General features: G+C 26.9%; 1 protein-coding gene across 1 annotated transcript in view; it reads right to left on the bottom strand.

Annotated features, from left to right (window-relative positions):
- Nucleotides 1-17587, bottom strand: part of LOC111675838 (neurogenic locus Notch protein) — a 68001-nt gene extending 50414 nt beyond the window's left edge. The window contains exon 1 of the mRNA XM_023436677.2: nt 17222-17587. Coding sequence (XP_023292445.2) covers nt 17222-17333 — 112 coding nt within the window. The 5' untranslated portion in view covers nt 17334-17587. The remainder of the gene's footprint in view (nt 1-17221) is intronic.
- Nucleotides 17588-22630: the final 5043 nt, after the last annotated feature.

Here is a 22630-nt window from a genome sequence, read left to right as displayed (position 1 = left end):
TTGTTATTTACAATTTAACACTCTGGTACTTTTGTAAACATTACTGTTTTGTTGTTTATTTTACTCCCTCTTTTATATGGCGTTTGTTTAGAAGTATCCAATAAAAACAAATAGTTAGACGCCTGCTTAAGCATGTGTAACCAATAACGGCGATTAAAGAAGATTTGTTTTTTTGTTTTTTTATTAATGTGTAAATTGCCAAGTAATACATATGAATGAATTGTTTTTTAATTAGTTGTTTGTTAAGGAAAATTTCTAACTTTGATGGTAAATGTTTAAATTGAAATAAATTGAGTGGTAATTGTTAAGAACTAATTAAAAAATGTAAAAAAAGTTAGTTGGAGAAATTGAAGAAATTTTAACGGTAACACTCTCTGCCAAATTGACATATTTTCATTTGTGTGACAGTATTACTTCAACAATGGTGTTAATGAAGCGATTATTTATTCGAATTAAAACTGATAATAACACAAATATATGCAAATGTAATTTGCAGATTTCAAATCTAAACCAAAACAAAACTAAATTAGAACTGAACTAGAACTGAACTAGAACTGAACTAGAACTGAACTAGAACTGAACTAGAACTGAACTAGAACTGAACTAGAACTGAACTAGAACTGAACTAGAACTGAACTAGAACTGAACTAGATCTGAACTAGAACTGAACTAGAACTGAACTAGAACTGAACTAGAACTGAACTAGAACTGAACTAGAACTGAACTAGAACTGAACTAGAACTGAACTAGAACTGAACTAGAACTGAACTAGAACTGAACTAGAACTGAACTAGAACTGAACTAGAACTGAACTAGAACTGAACTAGAACTGAACTAGAACTGAACTAGAACTGAACTAGAACTGAACTAGAACTAGAACTGAACTAGAACTGAACTAGAACTGAACTAGAACTGAACTACAACTTAACTTGAACTCAACTGGAACTGTCTCAGTGATTCCCCCTATAAAATCCTTTACAACTATTATTTATTAATAACTCTACAATTACTCTATAAAATTTGTAAAACATTTATTACAAATCAAATTCCATTATCACTAGAAGCAATTTCTTTAAAACCATTAAAATTAGTAATTTTTCCTAAAGTACAAATTCCAACAAATTATTTGTTACGATTTCAGTGGTCTCGTGCATTTTACATTATTATTATTGTACATTTTTTTCCTAAAACAAAAATGATTATGCTATCCATGAGTATGGCTTTGAGAAAACACTATCAGCATATTTATATTTTATTATTTATATGGTATGCATAAATATCACTACAGTTCCACTTTATTTATATTTATAAAACCAAAAAAAAATTAAACCCTAAATCTCGACCACTAATTTCTCACGCTTTTAACATCACATACACACGCCAGTCCGCACTACTACTACTAGAGTAATTTATAATCCAAATCAAAACTACACTATATATGAAGGAGGAGAAGATACGATATGGCGACAAAATAAATATATTTATAAAACAAGCACCGACATGTAGTAGTTTCAATTACTTTTTATTTATTTGTATATTTATACATATTAAACAAATAAAATTTACATATTTTCAAACATAATACTTATTAGAAATCAAAATAATAACATATATTTAAGTACATGTTTAAACATGCTCGAGTAGAAATTATAAATATTTTGTTTATTTAGTATGAAGTGAAAAAAACAAAGATAACCCAACCTCCTCTGCTATTAAAATAAAAAAATAATAAACCACAATTTAGAATGAAAAAAAAATATTATATGCAAAGTGTTGATTATGAAAATAAAATACAAAATTTGTATACAATAAAATTTCCTACATCAATGTTCTTAAAGAAAACGTTAATATTGACAACACTATGAAATGTCAATAATTATTAGAAAAATAATGAAAATTTAAAGAAATCATTGTTTTTTTTCGTTCAACTAAAATCTTGCATAATTTTTGCGCGCATTTGTGATATTGACAACATTGATCAAAGTAGACATGTCATTACAATGCAGTGATGCTTTTTTTGGTACTAAACAAAGCAGCAAAGACTTTCTTAATAGTTTTAACAAAAAATATGATATTTTCACTTTATTTTTTATAGAATAGCAATAAGTTTGAAATAATATATATATATAACACTACTTCTCTATTAGGTTTATTTCCCCAAGGTGGTTTTAATGTATTAAAGTGTCAACATATGCAATTATTATCATATAAAATGCATATTTTTTTAAATTTTAAATAGACCGCAAAAAATGCAATTAAAATTTCAACAAAATAGCAAAACAAATGATAAACTTAGGGGATTTTATGGCAAATAAAATAAACCTTTTTAAAATAACATAATAGGGGTATTCAAATACAATTTTTGACACACTTCTTTTAATAACGATTTTTCAAAATTTAAAGCCCATTTTGTAATTTCCGCTAGAGGTATTTTTAAAGTTTAAATAAAAAGCAGCAACCCTTACAAAATAGCTTCTTTTATTTGTTTCATTATCTTTAAAGTACTTAAAATCTTTTTTTAAAGGGTTCTTTACTTAAACTAAATTCGTGTTATCTTTATAAACAAAAACCTAAGCGGGTTGTTAATTTTGTTTATTTTAATATTCGCATAAACTGTTAAGTAACTTTAAAATATAATATAAAATAATATAATAAATTTACCAAAAAATATATAACACTTGAATTGTAATAATAATACCAGACCGCAAACCAATACTTCTTTCATATACAGTTTACTACTCCTCACTCTACTTCGGTGTAGTGTACTTCAATGAAGCAGAAATATTCGTGGGAAACATTAAAACAACGTCTATGGTCTGGTCTACACCCTCTTCTATATAGAAGAAAACAACAAAACAAACAGTTCAACCACATGCACACAGAGGATTACAAAAAAAAAGACAAAAACCAGCCAACAACTTCTATGTTGGAAATCTATAGACATATTTAAAAGACTTGGAGATAGAGTATTTATTGTACAATATTGTTTATTTAAATAATTTAGAAATATTGTATTGTAATGTATGACAATACTTTAAATATTACAGTGGATGACAAAAACGAATGGAACCAATTGGTAACACTAACAACTTCTAATAAATCACTGGGTTAATATAAATTTTATAATATCTCAGATAAGGAATGACAGCTTTTATTAGATATCGTGTCGTAAGCTCTTCGTCTCCTAAAATATGTCTGTCAAATTGTTATTAATAAACTCCATATCCACAAAATAAGTTTTCTGATCCTTTTTCCTGAATTTGCGCTACTAATGAAGACTTTTGATGTTATTGATCGAAGTTCCATTCCATGTTCTATATTACCGGCTATGGACTGTTCTATATTCGACTTTATACTGTTCTATAGTCTCGACTATAGACTGTTCTATAGTCTCGACTATAGACTGTTCTATAGTCTCGACTATAGACTGTTCTATAGTCTCGACTATAGACTGTTCTATAGTCTCGACTATAGACTGTTCTATAGTCTCGACTATAGACTGTTCTATAGTCTCGACTATAGACTGTTCTATAGTCTCGACTATAGACCGTTCTATAGTCTCGACTATAGACTGTTCTATAGTCTCGACTATAGACTGTTCTATAGTCTTGACTATAGACTGTTCTACAGTCTTGACTATAGACTGTTCTATAGTCTTGACTATAGACTGTTCTATAGTTTTGACTATAGACTGTTCTATAGTCTTGACTATAGACTGTTCTATAGTCTTGACTATAGACTGTTCTATAGTCTTGACTATAGACTGTTCTATAGTCTTTACAAACGACAGTTCTATAGTCTTTACAAACGACAGTTCTATAGTCTTGACTACAGACTGTTCTATAGTCTTGACTACAGACTGTTCTATAGTCTTGACTATAGACTGTTCTATAGTCTTGACTATAGACTGTTCTATAGTCTTGACTATAGACTGTTCTATAGTCTTGACTATAGACTGTTCTATAGTCTTAACTATGGACTGTTCTATAGTCTTGACTACAGACTGTTCTATAGTCTTGACTATAGACTGTTCTATAGTCTTGACTATAGACTGTTCTATAGTTTTGACTATAGACTATTCTATAGTCTTGACTATAGACTGTTCTATAGTCTTGACTATAGACTGTTCTATAGTCTTGACTATAGACTGTTCTATAGTCTTGACTATAGACTGTTCTATAGTCTTTACTAACGACTGTTCTATAGTCTTGACTATAGACTGTTCTATAGTCTTTACTAACGACTGTTCTATAGTCTTGACTATAGACTGTTCTATAGTCTTTTCTATAAACTCTTCTACAATCTTGACTATAGATTGTTATATAGTCTCGACTTTAGACTGTTCTACAGTCTCGACTTTAGACTGTTCTACAGTCTCGACTTTAGACTGTTCTATAGACTGTTCTATAGTCTCGACTATAGACTGTTCTATAGTCTCGACTATAGACTGTTCTATAGTCTCGACCATATACTGTTCAGTAGTCTGTATTGCAGATTATATTATAGTCTCAAATATAGACTATTTTATGTTCTCAACTATTGAATATCAAACTTTTTTTTATGGCCCACTGTTTTAGGTTTAAAGTACTTCAAACTTAATATGTAAATTATTGACTGTATGTAAATTATTGACTGCATATACATATATATTAACACACATACAAGTTGTTTTTTTATAAATAAAATAGGGATGCTATTTATTTAAAAACAGATCAATGATCTCTACTATCCGTCGGATGGATTCTCCCTCTATATATTCCATTCTCTGTCTCTTTAAATATAAATACTTTTTTTACACCACCAAACGCACATGATTAGTTTTAATTTTTCCATAATGTTAATATTAAAATATAAATGCTAAATATGGCTTCCGGTTTAACCATTGACACTTATATTTAGATGTTTCTTTAGTTTTTTTTTCAGTTTCAGTATTTGCAAAAATATAGTGGTAAACCATTTATTATAGATCGTCAAGAGACTGGTTACTTAATAATAAGATCGGTGTTTGTTTGTCTGTCTGTCTGTTGGTTGGTTGTCTACAACCATAACCTAAACCATAGTCTGTATGTATTTGAAAGTCTATATCTATTAGGTGTGTTTGTTGTATTTTGAGTTCCCATGAAGTTTGTGTGTGTTTTTTCTTATTTTGAAGTAATGAATAGTTATTATTCATAAAAATTTTCTGACATGATTACTTTGGGTTTATGTGACAATATTAACCCGTACTATGGGTTTTAATTATCTAACTGTGGTTTTAATTATTATTTAGTATGTATTGAGAGTATTATTAAAGATTTTGTAAAGATTTTTTTTGCTATAAGAATGTATTCAATTGGAAATCAGTTTTAATTTTAGTTTTATAGTTTTAAATCTTTAACTCAGTTTAAACGCCTTATAACTTCTATACTAAAATATAATCAATACTCTCCCAGATATATTTTTTTTTTTACACAAACACCAAACTTGTTTTTAACATAAATTTCTATCCGACGACTTTAATTTCACATAATATTGATATAAAAATCAATCAAAAAAAGAAATTCATAACTGTATTATCCTTTCTTATTTTAGCCTTAATATGACAAAAAGATTTATTTATAAAGGCAGCTAAAAGCAAACTATACAATGTATAACCTTAAAAAATGGAAAGTTTATATAAAAAAAATTATTTATTAAATGTAAATCAGGCATAATAATACTTAAAACCCAAAAAAAAAACAAGTCCAACATAAGGAAAGAAAAAAATCTTTACAACAATCTGTTCAAAGACCTGTTTAAGGCCCAAAAATTTTTCAAAAAAAAAGGATGGATGATATATGACATATCAAATGACAATTTAAACAATATTTTAACACTCGGCGACAACATATGGCTTAAAATGTATTGTAAAATAAAAAACTTCTTCTTTTTTGGCCATAAGTTAAAGCAAGTGTTTGGTATCTTCTTTAACTTATGGTTTTATAAGTTCATTTCGTTTTTTTCTTTTTATTTTAAATAATTAATTGGTTATTTAAAACGTAGGCTGTAAAACTTGTTGAAAAAGGAAGAATGATAAAAAAACAGAGTGTGAGACATTTATTAACCTTAATAATAAAGAAGTGCTAAAAAAAATTAAAGTTTACATTACTGTATATGCTGAAATGTTAAAAGCTTTTTTTTTAATTTTTTCCATAACAGATTAATTATAATTTATGAACTTGTAACAGATTAGTAAGTTTTCTATAGTTTGCAAAAATTCAAAATTATCATGAAACTATTAAAGGATTTTTATTTATCATGCGCCATTTTTAAATTTTGTTTCCGAATTTTTGTGAAAATTTTGTTTTAAAGAAAAGCTTCAAGAACCATGTGTACGGCTATGAGACCAAAAATTTGGTTTAAACCCTTTGGTAGAATCCACATTTCTTTCTTTGTACTGAGGCGTTTTAAGGATCCTCCTTTATCTTAACCGATTTTAAAGTTTCGATTACAAATAGTCTGGACTATAGACTATGAGCTGGACTACAGACAGTCTAGACTATAGACTATTCTATAATCTGAACTATCAACTAGTATATAGTCTGGTTATAGAATAGTATATAGTCCGTTTATAGACTATTATGTAGTCTGGACTATAGTATATACTCTAGTCAGGACTATAGACTATTCTATTATCCATATTATAGTCATTTCTATAGTCAAGACTATTGATTATATAGTCTGGGCTATAGACTGTACTATAAACTATTCTATAGATGGCATAGTCTGGATTTTAGACTATTCTATAGTCTGTTCTAGACTATTCTATAGTCAGGAATTTAAACCATAGAATAGTCTGAACTATAGGCTATTCTATTATCTAGACTATAGATTATTCTATATATGGACTATAGTTTGCACTATTGACTTATATATAGTCTGAACTATAGATAACAATCTATTCTATTGTCAGGAATACAGTCATTTCTATGGTATATTTATAGTCTAAACTATAGAATATTTAATACTGCTGTATAGTCTTAACTGGACTATTCCAAAGTCTAAAATGTATACTATTCTAAATTCTTGACTATAGACTATTCTATAGTCTGGTATACAGTCATTGACCTATAGACTATTCTATAGTCTGTACTAGACTATTCTTTAGTCTGAAATATACACAATCTTGACTATAGACTATTCTATATTCTAGACAATAGGGTGTTTCATAGTCTGGAATATAGACCATTTTATTGTCTAAACTATAAACTATTTGATTGTGTATGCTATAGACCTTATGAGAATCTATACTATAGACTATTCTATATTCTGGAATGCAAACATTTGTGTAGTCTAGATTATAGGCTACTGTATAGTCTTGACTTTAGACTATCTATAGTCTACTTTATAATCCAAACTGTAGACTATTCTATAGCCTATACTATAGACCATTGTATAGTCTTGACCTTAAACTGTTCTACAATTTCAACTGAAGACTTTTCTTAGTATAACCTCTACTATAGAATATACTCAAGTCTCGACTGAAGAAAAATACTAAAATTAAACTAAATTTGAACTATAAATACAAATTAAACCATGACAATGTGAAAAATTATCCACAAAAAGACAGGCATAAAATTATTAAGGATATTGACAGGAAACTATAAAAATCAAAAAATATAAGAAAAAAAACTACAACAAAGCAACAGTAAAAGAGAGCGACACCTTTAGCAATATGATACTTTTTGACATAAACTCAAGTACATATGTATGTATTTCTCTTTTAATGACATATGGATGTGTGTGTATAAGAGTGTATCGAGTCTATTAGGGTTTTTAAGAGTATGTAAGAGCAATAATAACGATAAAAAAGGATACACACACAGGAACTATAATAATTGTGACAGACACAGAAAACAAATAAAAACAAAAATTTGTACAAGGAGTAGGAAAAACTTAACAAAAACAATAATGTAACCGACAACAATACTTTTACAGCACTGCTCATGTACAAATGAGCTTAAGTGTTTGTGTTGACTGCTGTTGTAGTTGTTGTTTCAGATCTGTGCACATGAGCACAATATGTTGAAATTGTTGTTTTCAATATGTACGTGTGCATATGTGTTTTCTGCACTCGTACTCAATCGTTCGTAGTTCTAAACAGCTGTCGTTTTTTCCGAAAATACCACTTTTGTAAATAGATAAATAATTGTTATTTTCTTGCTGCTGCTAATTGTTGTTGTTGTTTTAGAAGAGGTGGTTGTTGATTTGTTGTTGTGAATGAGTAAATGATGAAGTGAGTGGTTGAAAAGTGTGTCTGTATGTTTTCCTGTTTATTCCTTGTAAAAAAGGAATAGAATAATAACAATAAAAGGGAATATGAATAACGGAATATTTGGGAGTATAGAAAAGGTTTTTTTATTATAAAATGTAATTCTTATGGATTTTTAAGTAGATTTTAAAGAGGATTTTAGTGGAAATTTTTAAACACTTGCTAATGTAATTTTAAGCACAATTTAATTTTGTCCAAAAAATTATAAAAATTTGTATGTAGTTTAAAATTAAGTAGAAAGATCTGTGTCAGGATAAATTAGTTTCGCATACATGTAAATTTTAGCCTGTACCCGTGCTATTTTTTGTTCGAAATTACTATCTCTGGAACTGGTTATGTGAAAGCTTTATGGAGTTCACACTCGTTTTATTGAATAGTTCTGGTACCAGTTCTCTAATTTATGATTTTTATTCCAATTTCTCACCTTTTAAACTTGTTCTAGGAAAATTTAGATAACATATAGACATTCTGTATAATGGTTCTGAAATTTTCTTCTTCTTAGTACTCCCGTTGTATTTATTTCGTTTTTCGAAACATTTTCTTCTAAAAAAAGCTTTTTCTATAAGAAAATTTTTCAAAAATACTAAATACATATTTTCCATAAAAATGAAATAATTGTACCATTTTTTAAACTTTTTCTATAAAAAAAAACCTTTTTTATCAAAAAATTTTAAAACTTTGCATTGAAAAAATTAAATTTTAAATATTTTCCATAAAATAGAATAAGATTCTATCTAAACAAAAATTTTTTCTGTAAAGGAAAAAGAAAATTGAAAATTTTCAAAAATTTTTAATTTTTAGATAGAAAATCATTTAAATCTTAATAAAACCTTAATAAATTTTCCTAGAATTGTTCTAAACAATTAACAGTTTTACCGCTATTCTTAAAACTTAAATAATAAAACATTTAATTAAATGTAAAATAAGTTTTTAACATTTGTGTGAGTATGTGAAGATTTGAAAGTGATTCTTATCTAACATTGAAATAGAGTTAAAAATAATAAAAAAAGTAAATACAATATTTCCTCCAAAAATAAAAAAAAAACATAAAATACTTTTAACTAACCAAATAAAAGACCAAAAAATAGGTATATGTATTTAAAAAAAACCTGTAAGAAAAACAGAAAAATACGAGCATTGACTTGTGAAACACAAACCAATATAATTATTACCTACATCCAACTACATATATAGCGACAAGAAAAACCTAAAAAAAGTTAAACGACCAGAGCCAAATAACTAAACATCCATCTAAACTTGTCTAATTTTATTGTGTGTTGCTAAACATACACGTATTCACATACATATTCATGTATACAAACATGTACATTCATATGTATGTATGCAACTTTAAAATAACAACAAAAAACAACAACAATCTAAATTCCTATCAACTTCAAATACAGATACTCGGCTTTTTGTTCATTTTCTTCTTCTTCTCCTTCAATACGCATTCAGTTAACATATGTGTTGTGTGTGTGCGTGTTTGAGAAAAAAAAAAAGGTTTTCTTAGTTTTGTTGTGTTTTTTTTTTTCTCATATTCGAGGCATTTGTTGACCATGTCTTAATGGTTAATTGTCAGCAAATATACCCATGAAAACATAAAGAAACAACAACAATAATAATACCTAAGAAAACGTAAAAAAGTTGTGTTTTTAGCGGCATCATAAATGTCTGTTGTGTCAGAGAGTTAGAGAATTATATAGAAGACGTTTATTTGTTGTTTTTGTTTTCTTTAAGAAATGTCTGTCTGTCTTTATTTTCTACATGATTAAAAAGGCAAAAGACAGTGGGTCTTAAAGGGTCAATAGACAGTCTGATATAAAAATAAATGTTCTGTATTATAGTTGTCGTTGTTTTACTTTGCAAAACTTTAATTTTCTTTAGAATTTTTTTCTATATTTTTGATTTTGAAAGTTCAACACTGAAAGAAATTAAAAAAATACAAATATGCAAATGTTAAGATATAGAACTTGCAATTTATTAAATGTATTTTTTATTATTAATAAATTTGGGGAATTCCTGGAAATTTCGCAATTTTGTTTAATGTCTATTTGGCAGAAATTTCTCTTGATTACAAAATGTCAAACGTCAGAACTGATGACAATTTTAGTTAAGTTTTAAGTTAATAAATAAACTATAAGGTATTTTGAATTATTTTTTAATTATATAGTGTGTAGTTGTTCTAAATTTACCAGTTCGGGAACGGTTTCCAATCTGCAAAACAATGTTGTAATTCCTAATTTATTTTAATGTGTTTTAAAGAACCCAATTTTTTGATACCAGTTCCACATAGTTCTAAATGGGACAATCAAAAACACATTCGTTTTTAAATATTGCTGATGTCGTCATTACTTCTGGGACCGTTACTACACTAGTTAAATGAAACACAAACTCGTTCCGAAACTAATTGGATTTATGTAATTTCAGAACTCTTTAAAGAAGACGAAATGGAATAGTTTTGAAACAACCGCTGACATCCAAAAAATTTCATTAAATTAAAAACTTCTTCTAAATTTTCTAGTTCTAAAGGGGGCAAACAGAAATACATTCGATTCTAAATACTGCAGATACCGCCATTACTTTTAGGACCGTAACTACAATAGTTAAATTAAACTCATACTAGTTCCGAAAGTAATTGGAATAATGTAATTTCAGAACTATTTTACAGAAGATGCTTATGTTCTATTAAGTTTTCGGAGATCTAGTTTCAAGTATGAAAATTTTTAACAAAAATCATAACTTAAAGAACTTTAATAGCATATTTGTCGACTACATAAAGTTTCAATGGGACCAGTTCCGATTAAGACAATTAGGAACAAAAATCAACTTTCTTATACTATAACAGAAAGCATCAAATTTTGAAGATTATGATAAAATTTTATTATTTATTTTTTATCAACAGTTTTTGTACAAAATTACCTGCAGAATATCAGAAATATAACCCGAGATTGAGATTATGGGCCTTAAAATGTTTATTTTTAATTTGTTAAAAATTTTGTTCAACTGATTGCATGAAGTTATTTCGAAATCCAGTTCATTAAAAGCATTCAGAACTACAACAATGTTCCGAGGAACGTTTTCCAGAAATAATGGCGAATTCACTAATTCCAAGCTCGTTGTTTTTAAAATCTGATGAGGTTCTGCTTGCACTCTTTCTGGAACTAATTTCGTAAGTACTGGTTATTAAATTTGAGAACCTCTGCATTCTAATACAAATTGTTCCTAAACATTTTTACAAATATATGTTGGTCCGTCTTAAGTATGTAGTTTTCTGTATATATAATTTAGTTTATTTACTTTTTTATACGTAAGTATGTAAGTATTTACTATGTAAACTTCTTTTGTATATAGTTTACATGTCTGCGCCATCATTTAAACCGGGTTTAAAACACTTTATGACTTTTTTATTTTTGTATTTAATATTTGTTATTTTTATTAGCTTTTTGGATTAGAAAACTAAAAATAACAGAAAGCATAAAATTAGAAATGTTAATGGTATAAAAGTGAATGAATTTCTATGTCTTTGGTTTTATATTTAATACATAGTATTTGTTTAATATATTTACACATTTTTTTCTGTCTTTTTTTAAATTTTTATGCATTATGTCAACATTTTGTTTAGTTTTGTCATTTCTAAAGAAATTCTTAGATTTTATGTTTAAATTTTTGTAAATTTATACAGAAAAGAAGTAATAATTTAATTAACATTATGTTAGAATTTTGTAATGAATGGCTACCGATATAGATTTTAAAGGAAATTAAGTTTAGAAGACAAACTAGAATAGAAGTTTTATGGTGAAAGAGTTTTGTTTTAATTTAAAAAAAACTAGTGTATTAAAGAATTTGTTAGCACTTTTTTATTTAAATATTAATTTACAAATACAGTTTGATATTCTAGTTATAATAAGTAACTATTTTTGGGCTATTTTTATAAGATTACCAAAAACATCTGTCAAATAGGTAGAATAACAAAACAGAGGAAATGTCACTAACCAAATGTAAACATTCGGTAACAGGGTTGCATTTGTAAAGGAATGTTAGTAAAACGTAATATGATTATGAGGGAATTATTATTTTACTACATTCTGGACAAAATTTTATTTGTTTCACAATTTGTTTAGAACGAAAATAATAACTTTTATATAATCTATCAAATACCTATGTAGAATAATAAAACAAAAGAAAAGTCAAAGTGTAAATATCTACTAACATAGTTGCATTTGTAAGAGAATGATAGGCTATGTATACACGGTTGTTAGATCTTACAACGTTGGTAGTAAAATGTGCATAACATGTCTAATACAATGTAAACTTACAAATTTTGTCTTCCAATATTGTCAGTAATGCTTTTTCTGACGACATTGAAAAAGAAAAAATGTAAGTTCAGTCGATTGTTAGACATTTTCTGAATATTTTACTGACAACGTTGTAAGATCTGACAACGTGTATCACAGCTTTTAGTAAAACGTACTATTATTATAAGGGAATCATTATTTTACTCCATTAAGGATAAAATTTGTCTTTGTTCCACAAAATTCTGTATAATCAATCAAATAGGTAGAAAAACAACACAAAAGTCACTTACAATATGTAAACATTAATGAACAGGGTTGCATATGTAAAGGAATGTTATTAAAACGTACTATTATTGTAAGGAAATCATTATTTTACGCCATTATGGAAAATTGCTATTAGTTCCACAACTAGTTTTAGAATTTCAGATTATAGTCTTTCTTTAATCGATGTTGTTGGGAGTTGAAACCAAAGATTTTTGTTCGATTTTATAATCTAGATATTAGAATTAGTTTTAGGAATACATACACACATATACACACTCAGCAAAACGTTACTTTTTAGTTACTTTTCATTAAAATTCTTAAGATTGCTTCACAAATTTCAGAAAAAAATGTATGAATTTTCAGTCAGGATAGTAAAAAATTATTTAGATTTAACTACTTACAGATTATATTGCGAATCTATCCACATGATTTATGATTTTCAATACTTCCAGTTAATATGTGGTTTTATTAATTATGTTAATACAAAAATTTAAACAATTTTTCCGGCTTTTGAACTCCCGGGTACATTTGTACAATTCCTTAGTTGTAAATCAATGTTAAATTTATTTTTATAATTGAAAAAAAAAATATTTATCATCTTAATAGATTTCAATTGTATTAGTACTATTTTTAATATTAATGCAGTACTAATATAAAAATAATACTAAAGAACTAGTTTTTTTTTGAAAAATCTTTAGAATAACTTTGAAATCACTAAAAGATTTCTCCAAAAGGATTGAATTTGAAATAGCAACATCATCATTTACAAGAATGTTATTCCAGAATTTGAAGTGGTTTTGTTTGTATCGATTTTAGATTCAGATTATTGAGAAGAAATTCCAAATTTTGTACTAATGTAAAAATAATGCTTGAATCACACAATAAATTTAAAATAGCGGATGTTATTCCAGAATCTGAAGTCATTCTAGATTTATTTGATTGAGAACTAATTCTAAATTTGTTTCAAACTAAAAATTATACAAAAATAAAATATTTAATTTTTAATTCATTTTAAAAACAAAATTTTAAAATTTATGAAACTATTTGAAAAGAAACCAAAATTTTATTTAAAAACCAACATTTAAAAATAACTATAAATAACTCAAAAAAATATCAAGGTATAAAATTGTTTTAATTATTTTATGTCGAATTTTTTAATAAATATTAGAAAAAAATGTGTCTTGCATATAGAAAATTGAAACGTGTTTTGAATAATTTAACCAAAAGAGGTGGTATATAAGAAAAATTATTTGCTGCTGAAAAAAGCAGGAATTTTAATAAAAAAATTCTAAGGAATTTTAATTTATAATGCAAAAAAATTAAAACCGACGGCTTATAAATCTGAAAAAGAAAATAGATTCAAAAATAAAATGTACAAATTTAAAAAGTACCCAAAAAATACAACAAAAATTCATAAATGATAATCATGAAAAAAAACAGGACAGACACCTGTCTAAGAGATCATATTCCAAATTTCTAAATAAAACAGAAAACGAAACAAAGAACCAAAGCAAAATATGTTAAACAAAATCACAGATACTTCTTTACAAAAAAAAACAACAACAACAAAATATACTTAAATTTTTTTATAAGGTATTACCAAAAAAACATATTAAAAAAATACAAGATCATTTTCCCTAAACTAAAATGGGTTTTGAAAAAGAAAAAAAAAGGATTTTTTCAAACACAACAGAAAGAGATGACAGTTGAGTTACTTAAACCTACATATAGTCGTTTTCATTTACTCTTTTAAACAAATTTCAAAAGAAAGGAGATAAAAACTGAAAAAAGGAAAATAGCAAAAAGAAATAAAATAAACGAGGAATAATCGTATTATATGCTTCGTATGTAGTAGATACATATGGATAAATATGTATGTTTTATATGTATGTATGTATGTATGTATGTATGTATATTTGTATGTATATTTATTTGTAAGTTGTTTATTTTATGGGAACTATTAAACTGGCCTAACTTAGTGAGTGAGTAGTGGAGTGTTTGCCTGGCCTGTTTTGTATTTGTAATGATAATAATATGTGAATGACGATCATGATGATGAAGATAATAATGATTGTTGTATATTTGCGATTATGTATGATTGTATGCTTAGGGTGGTGGTATATGTCTTCGCTAACAAGCCAATAATAATAACAACAACACAATGACAATCATATGAAAAGCCGTACTTGAAATTAGCAGTAAAGCAAACACATAAAGAATGACAATAAGAAGGAAAACGTAAAACGTAAGAAAAAGAGTTGCCATTAATTAGAAAAGAAGGCCAGTGGCCAAAGATTACTTTTCTAAAAGTCTTAGCGGAGATGAATCCGATTTTGGACTCAAATTTATTTATTTATATATATTTATTTATATATTTTCTCATGAAGTTTGCAATAACCCTATTTTTGCCATTTTTAAGACGTTTAAGACGCACAAAGACATTTTTAACAAGTTGAAGTATGTAAATGTCGTACTATATACTTAGAGCATCGAGGGAGCATCTACTAAATGACGTCTGTAGTCATCATATAGTGTTATTTTTGAAATATTGATGTTACGGAATATAAAATAAATAAATTAAATTTTCATACAAAATTTGTATAATAAACATTTAGAAATGTTTATGAACAAGGCAATAAATCATTCGAAGTACTCAAAATTTCTCAATTCTGAAAATAAATCATTATTAAAAAAATATGTAAATTTAATGGAAAAATGATCAACGATCATTATTTTAGCAAATAAAATAGATTTTTAAACAATTCATAAAATAATTTTAGATAAAAATGAAGTTTTTGTTAATTTATAATATTCATGCTAGTGAAAGATCTCTCGAAGAGGTATGAAGATATAACAGAGATTAAACTTCGGTTTTAAAGAAGATTTATTTATCTTTAAGACGGTACTTTCAGAAGTCTTAAAATTGTCCAAAAACTGGGGTATTTCGATTTTAGATCAACGGCGTGATAAAAAAATGCTGAGGCTAGATTCGAAAATTGTAATTTGATCTCCGCGTTCAAATTATGAATGACTAGCTCTATTTACATTTGAAAAATACTATATTCTTCCACATCGTCAATCTACTCAAAAATATCTCCCGAATTTTACTATAATTACACCAGTTATTGTTTCCAAATAAGCGGATACAAAATCTTAATATATCGGGTCAATTATTTAAAAATTCTTAATATTATAATAAAAACTATGTGAAAAAAAATGAAGTTTAAAGTAAAAGAATTAAATTAGACTTTCCTCTAGAATAACTTCTTCTAAATCGATTATCAATCGATCAATTTTATATAAACCCAAGATTTTGCCATAATTTAGATAACATAGCGTCGATATCTTAATTTATAAAATCAAAAAGCTTTAAATAGCCTATTAACCTCTCTTATATCATCTCTTAGTTGTTATAATGTCTTAAAAATGTTTTTCAAGTTTTTCACACTATTTGTCGAAATGCATGAAGAAACTCTGAATCCAGATTCGCAATCCTGTAGAAAGCTGTCGACGCTTTAAAAGCTTTGTTGGCCTAAGTAATTAATAGGTAAAAGTTAAGTGTAAAGCTACGTATTATAAATAACAAACCAATAATATGTAAATTGTACAATAAAAATAAATAATAAAAAGGACATTTATCTAAAAGTACAAGAGTTACCTTAATCCCTTTTTTTCTCCAAATGAACATAGCAGTTAGCAACCCTAACACCCAACAACGACAACAACAAGAAAAATAATAACGTACAAAGGAATTACAATGATCATCAACAACGTCATCGCCATCGTCGTCGTCAAGACTTGTTTGTTGTGGCAGTTGCATGAACAACAAAAGCAACAAAACCAAATAGAAAAAGAAAAAACACGACAAAAGCAAACCAGCAAGAAAACTGCTGCTAAAAAGGGAATTGTTCCAGTATTAGTGGTTTTTTCTTGTTCGTTTGCAAGTATATGTGTGTGTGTGTGCGAGAGCGCATGAGTGTGTGTGTTATAAAAGTATCTGTGTGTCTGCGAGAGTATCTCTGAGCTTGTGTACTACATGAGTATGTATGGATAGATGGATGGATGGATGAATGTATCTAAAAGTAAGCCTGTGTGTTTAAGCATTTGTGAGTATCTTTTAAATTTGATTTAAAGACAAGATATTGTATGTTTTGTTGTATTGTATATATAATAATATTGGGATTGCATTTCAAAACCAAACAAAATGGAGAACAATTAAATATGAGATTTTTTTACGTTACTCTTTTTTTATTTTATGTTTTTTTTCGGCTATTACACACTTTTTTTAGGAAAATATTTAAAGACAATTTTTTTATTGCTCTATTTAGACAAGTAAGTGGAAAGAAAGAGTAAATAATTTGAAACTTACCCGCTGCGGAAATGCCTTGTAATATGGAAAATATTAAAAGGAATAATGTTAGATATTTTATCCAAAATATATCCGACTTGGCAAAGGTGTGGTTTTTAACCAGTAGCCACATTGTTGTAATCCAGTTTTGTGGCTGCTGCTTTGGGGTTAGAGAAGAAAAGAAGAATCCAAATGCAGGCAAAAAAAATCTTTTTTTTTATTAGAATCCAACAACACAATTTTCAATTCCTTTAAGGAATAGACACAATTTTCTTTTTCTTTTTTTAAATAATTTGTTTTTTTTTGCTTTGCTTATGTGGCTATAGTTATTTTTTTAAATATTTTTTTAAAAAGTTAAATTTATTTTTCAAAATTTGATAGCAACTTAATATTTTTAATTAATATTAAATTTAAATACATATTTTTTGTTTATGTATTTTATAATTACAAATATTTCTGTTGAAATTTCTTAAGATAATGAATTTTTTTAAATCCTTTGTTGTATTTTATTATTATTTCTCTACCATAAATTTTTTACTGGTATTTTTTTTACTTTGTACTTGTATTTTGTATTTCAATTCACACACTTTAACGACTTTAAGTCGTTCCTTAAAGTGGTCGTCAACCACATAGCTTTAGTTTTCTTTTTTATGTTCACTTTAATTTTCAATATTTTTTCTTTATTCAACAATATTCTCACACTTTTATTCACCAACAAGACAGACAGACAAAACACCACAAGAGGAGTAAAAGAATCTTCAATATAAACCACTTTTTTTCTTCCACTACTTCTTTCAGCACAAAAATATGGTCAATTCGTCAGGTTTGTGGGTTTCTCTTTTTTATCGTTGCTCTCCTTTTTTTACGAATTCCTTTTTGTTACACATACAGTGAATTTTCAAATTTGTTTATTTAATTTATATTTTTCATTTATAAATTCAGCTTATAGGTACAATAATAACAATAAATCTATCACTCAATTATTCTTTTTTCTTCAATTACACACATTGACAATTAAGAAAAACCACCTTCTTCTCAATTTGGTTTTTTCTTAATTCTTTTTTTTTTTGCTTTTAATTTTAACCGTAACAACAACGCATGCGTATATATCCTCCTCACACGTCCATACCAAACAACTGACAAAAGTAAACTATGAAACGCGCTCGATTCAAATCTAAGCCGAAGATCGGTTTGTTATGGGTGCGAAAGAGATGTAAATAGTGGTTGTTTCCTTTCTATGCTCACAAAGCAAAAACAATTTTATGTTGTGTTATCATATACGAAAGCTGAGTGCTGTGTAATGTTTTGTTTAGCTTTGTTTGTTTTGTTTATATATGAAAGTTTATTATTTTGTTATGCTTCTTTAATTTTTGTCCAAAAAAGTGTTGCCATATAAATAAATGATAGAAAAATCGCTGTAATGTTAAATGAATAATTTACTTCAAATAAAAAGGTGTTTATAGCAAACATGAGATACGAAAAAAAACATTGCTATTTCACAAACCAAAATATGCTAAGTCGTCAAACAAATGTATTTTAAATGGTACATCAAACAGAATTTGTTTGATGGAAAAATTCAGCCATTTTTTTTCGCGAGCTGTATATTTTTGGGCCATTATGCAAATTCTTCTTCATTTGATTGTGTACCGTTTAACATACATTTTGAGTTTGTTAGTCCCGGTCCACACAAGGAAACTTTTTTATAAATAGAAGCCTTTTTGACTTTTTTCAACTATTTATTGACTTTTTAGAGTTTTTGATTTTTTCCACTTATTTAAAATTTTCAACTAATTTTGAATTTTTTCTGCTATTTTCGAGTTTTCGACTTTTCTCGACTAGTTTTTGACTTTTTTCGAATTTTTCCGACAGTTTTAGAGTTTTTGCTTTTTTCCCCTTTCGACTTTTTTCTACTATTTTCGAGTTTTTGACCTTTTCCGACTTTTCTCTACTTTTTCCGACTTCAATACTTTTTTCGACTTCATTCGACTTTTCGAATATTTTTTGCTTTTTTCGCGTTTTTCCGACTATTTTAGAGTTTTTGACTTTTTCTACTATTTTTCGACAAAAAGTCGATTTTTCGATTATTCAAAAGTCGATTTAGATATCGCATCTCATTATGGGACTATAAAGGAAATTGTATAACCTTTGAAAAAAATATTAAAAAAAAGGAAATTACGAAGAAATAGCTATCTGATCTGCTTTGGACAATTTTTGGTAGGACCAATAGGTGAAAAGTCACACTCATTTCAATAAAACCATGTATGACCAAAATTTCCAACTTTGAGTCCCTCGAAGTCCGGCAGTTTTTGACCGATAGAGCTGCAAATTTTTGTCTGGCCGAAATTTTTCATATACGAATTACGAATGCTCTCCTCGTTTACACAAAAGTTTTTCTTGCCATGCCTCGGGGAAGCCTCTAACAATTTGATGTTAAAGTTGGGATAACATTCGGTGTTTAGGAACTATTTAGACATCATGACATTATGTTCCTTGACTGGGAGGACCTTCGTTTCATCGTGTAGGTGGTAATCCGATGTTATTTGCATTCAGACTAGGTTTCTATAGTTGAAACGAAAAGTCGACTTTTTGCATTTAGTTAAAAGTCGACTTTTCGAGTTTTATTTTAAGTTTTTTTATAAATAGTCGATTAATCGACTTTTTCCAATTTTTTCGACCTCTCGACTTTTTTTGACTTTCAACATTTTTCCGACGTTTTGATTTTTTTTAGACTTCTCGACTTTCGACATTTTTCGACATTTTTTACTTTTTTCGAGATTTTCCAACTACTTTAGAGTTTTTGGCTTTTTTCCACTTTTTTAAATTTTCAACTATTTTTTAATATTTTCGAGTTTTTCGGATTATTCGACTTTTTTAGCTTTTTTCGACCTATTTTTGTATTTTTTCTACTATTTTAGAGTTTTCGATTTTTTCCGACTATTCGACTTTCGACTTTTTTCAACTTTTCGACTTTTATTTACAAAGTCGACTTTTTCACAAACGATAGTCGAGTTATCGACTTTTTTGGAACAAAATAGTGGACTTCGACTTTTCGACATTTTTCGATAAAAAGTCGTTTATTTGAAAGTCAATTTATAGAACCCTAATTCAGACCGATACAGTCCGTAGAACAGCATTTTGCCAGCTTTAAATATATCTCACTCAAAAAAGGAGACCACACTGGAGTGCTGCTAATTGACCTATAGGTAACCAACAAGATTTCTTTGTCCTCAAATGCTGTCGGCTAGCGCTTTGAGAACCTTATTTCTACTTTTGCAATCTGTGCGTAACTAAAGTACCATAAGCTGAGGATGTTAACACGCTATCAAAGGTGACCTTCAAAATTTTCTTCATGAAGGCATTAAAGAGTCAGTCAGAGTACGTACCAGAATGACCTGAAATTATCGGCCAAGAACTGTCAAACTCAGCAACAATACAACTTCTTGATTTTGTAACTTATGCAAAAAGTTGATTGACAAAAGTTCTATACTACGTGTGATAATACAGTGTTCGGGTAAAGCAGTGTTCAATATAGTACTTTTTTAGGGGCACTTCACACGATCACACTTTACGTACGACAAGTCTAATGAAAAAGTAAAATGAAATTCCATCCGTATGACAAAAAAGAGAATAAAAGTCGTTTGATTTATATTTTTCGTGTTTACACGATTGGTATTAAACAATAAAAAAGTAATATGGAAACAGCTGTTTCACTTTTTTTTTATATGTGTTTACATAAAAATACATTCCTGATTTAATGCGACCTGCTTGTTTTTTGAATCATTTCAAAAAATGAAGAGAGCTATACGACTGTTAAATTTTTCATCTGTATTCTCCCTCAATGTGTGATGGTTTTATTACATATTGTGTTTAGACGATCCCATCCGTACTCTTCTACACAAAATTTTGACAGATCATATTACTTGTGTGATCGTGTAAAGCTGGCTTTAAAATATGAATTTTGTTATTACAGTAAAACCCCAAAATATTATACAAATAAAACTCACAAAAAACATATATGTATAAATTGTATTAATTATTAATTTAATTTTTATTTTATTAAATATAATTGCTGTTGTTGTATATGTATAAATAATATATAAATTGTATTGTAAATATAAATGTTATATCGTTATTATTATAATATTATTAAATATCATACTTATTTGCAATACTTTTTCTTTTAATAATAATTATAAAAAAAAATTGTTGTCGAAATGCTGGTGTTTTCAGATGGATATTTTTTTTGTTTTTTTGCAGTTTAAATTAGATCAAAATAAAAATTAAAAAAAAAAACATAATAATATATAAATAATTATAGAAAATATTTAAAATTTAACAATAACTTTAATATAAAAAAATTTATTTTTAAATTATTTGTATAAATACTAAAGTTATTGTTTTAAATGTTAAAGTTAAATAAATTGAGCCCAATTAGGGAAATATTTTAAATGTTTTGAAAAAAAATAGTATCAATAAAATATATTATTAAATAAATATTATTATTGTTGTTGTTGTTATTGATTTAATTTGCAATTTGCTTTTATAAATTGTTAATAAAATACCTTAAGTATTTATTTTTTTTTTATTTTTTTTTCTTCTTACTTTAGAGTATAAATTGTAAAAAATGTTTTATTTTTAATATTTTCCTTACTATTTTTTGTTGTTGTTAATTTTTCTTTAAAGTTTATTAATTATTGTATTGTGTGTTGTAAATTTTTTTTTTGCATTTTTTTTGTTTTTTATAGTAAAGTGTGTTTTGTAAGTGTTATTAATGTTATTGTTATGCTTTTTATATAAAAAATTTTTTTGAAATTTTGTTGATTTTGTTTTAATTTTAAATTTTTTCTAATATGGCAATTAGTTGTTGTTCCATTAAGTCTTTTGGTTTGTTTTTTTTTATTTGTTGCTTTATAATTATGATCTTTTTATTATTACCAAATGGAAAGTAGAGAGAGTTTTAGGAGTTTTGTTTAAAAAAAAAAATTGTTTCAATTTTGTTTAGTTTGAAAACTTGTTGGTCGTTTTTTTTTTAATTTTAGATTGTATTGGCATTATTTAGGGAAAACAGTCTATTTGTAAATGATCACTCTTCGTAGGCCATTTTTATATATTTTGGAATAACCAAATTTGTTTTGAGGAATGAGTTGTTATTTGTATGTTTTGAATGTCTTTAAAAAAAAACTACTTTAAATAAAGAGTCACTTACACAGAAAGTCTTTAAAAAAATGGGGGGGGGGGGGGTGTTTTAAAGATTTCACAAAAAAATTAAATTAAAAGTTTATAACAAAAAGGAAATTTAACATAAAATACTATAGACTAGACAAAGATTTTGGATTTTTTTTTATTTTTTAGTAATAAATTCTTTTAAGAAAATTTAGTTTTAACCTAATTTAAAAAAAAAAGTTAAATATATAATTATGTATAAATATA

This window comes from Lucilia cuprina, chromosome 3 (assembly GCF_022045245.1).
Source record: "Lucilia cuprina isolate Lc7/37 chromosome 3, ASM2204524v1, whole genome shotgun sequence".
NCBI lineage: Eukaryota > Metazoa > Arthropoda > Insecta > Diptera > Calliphoridae > Lucilia > Lucilia cuprina.
The sequence above is the reverse complement of the archived record's forward strand: the minus strand, read 5'-3'. Positions and strand labels throughout refer to the sequence as shown.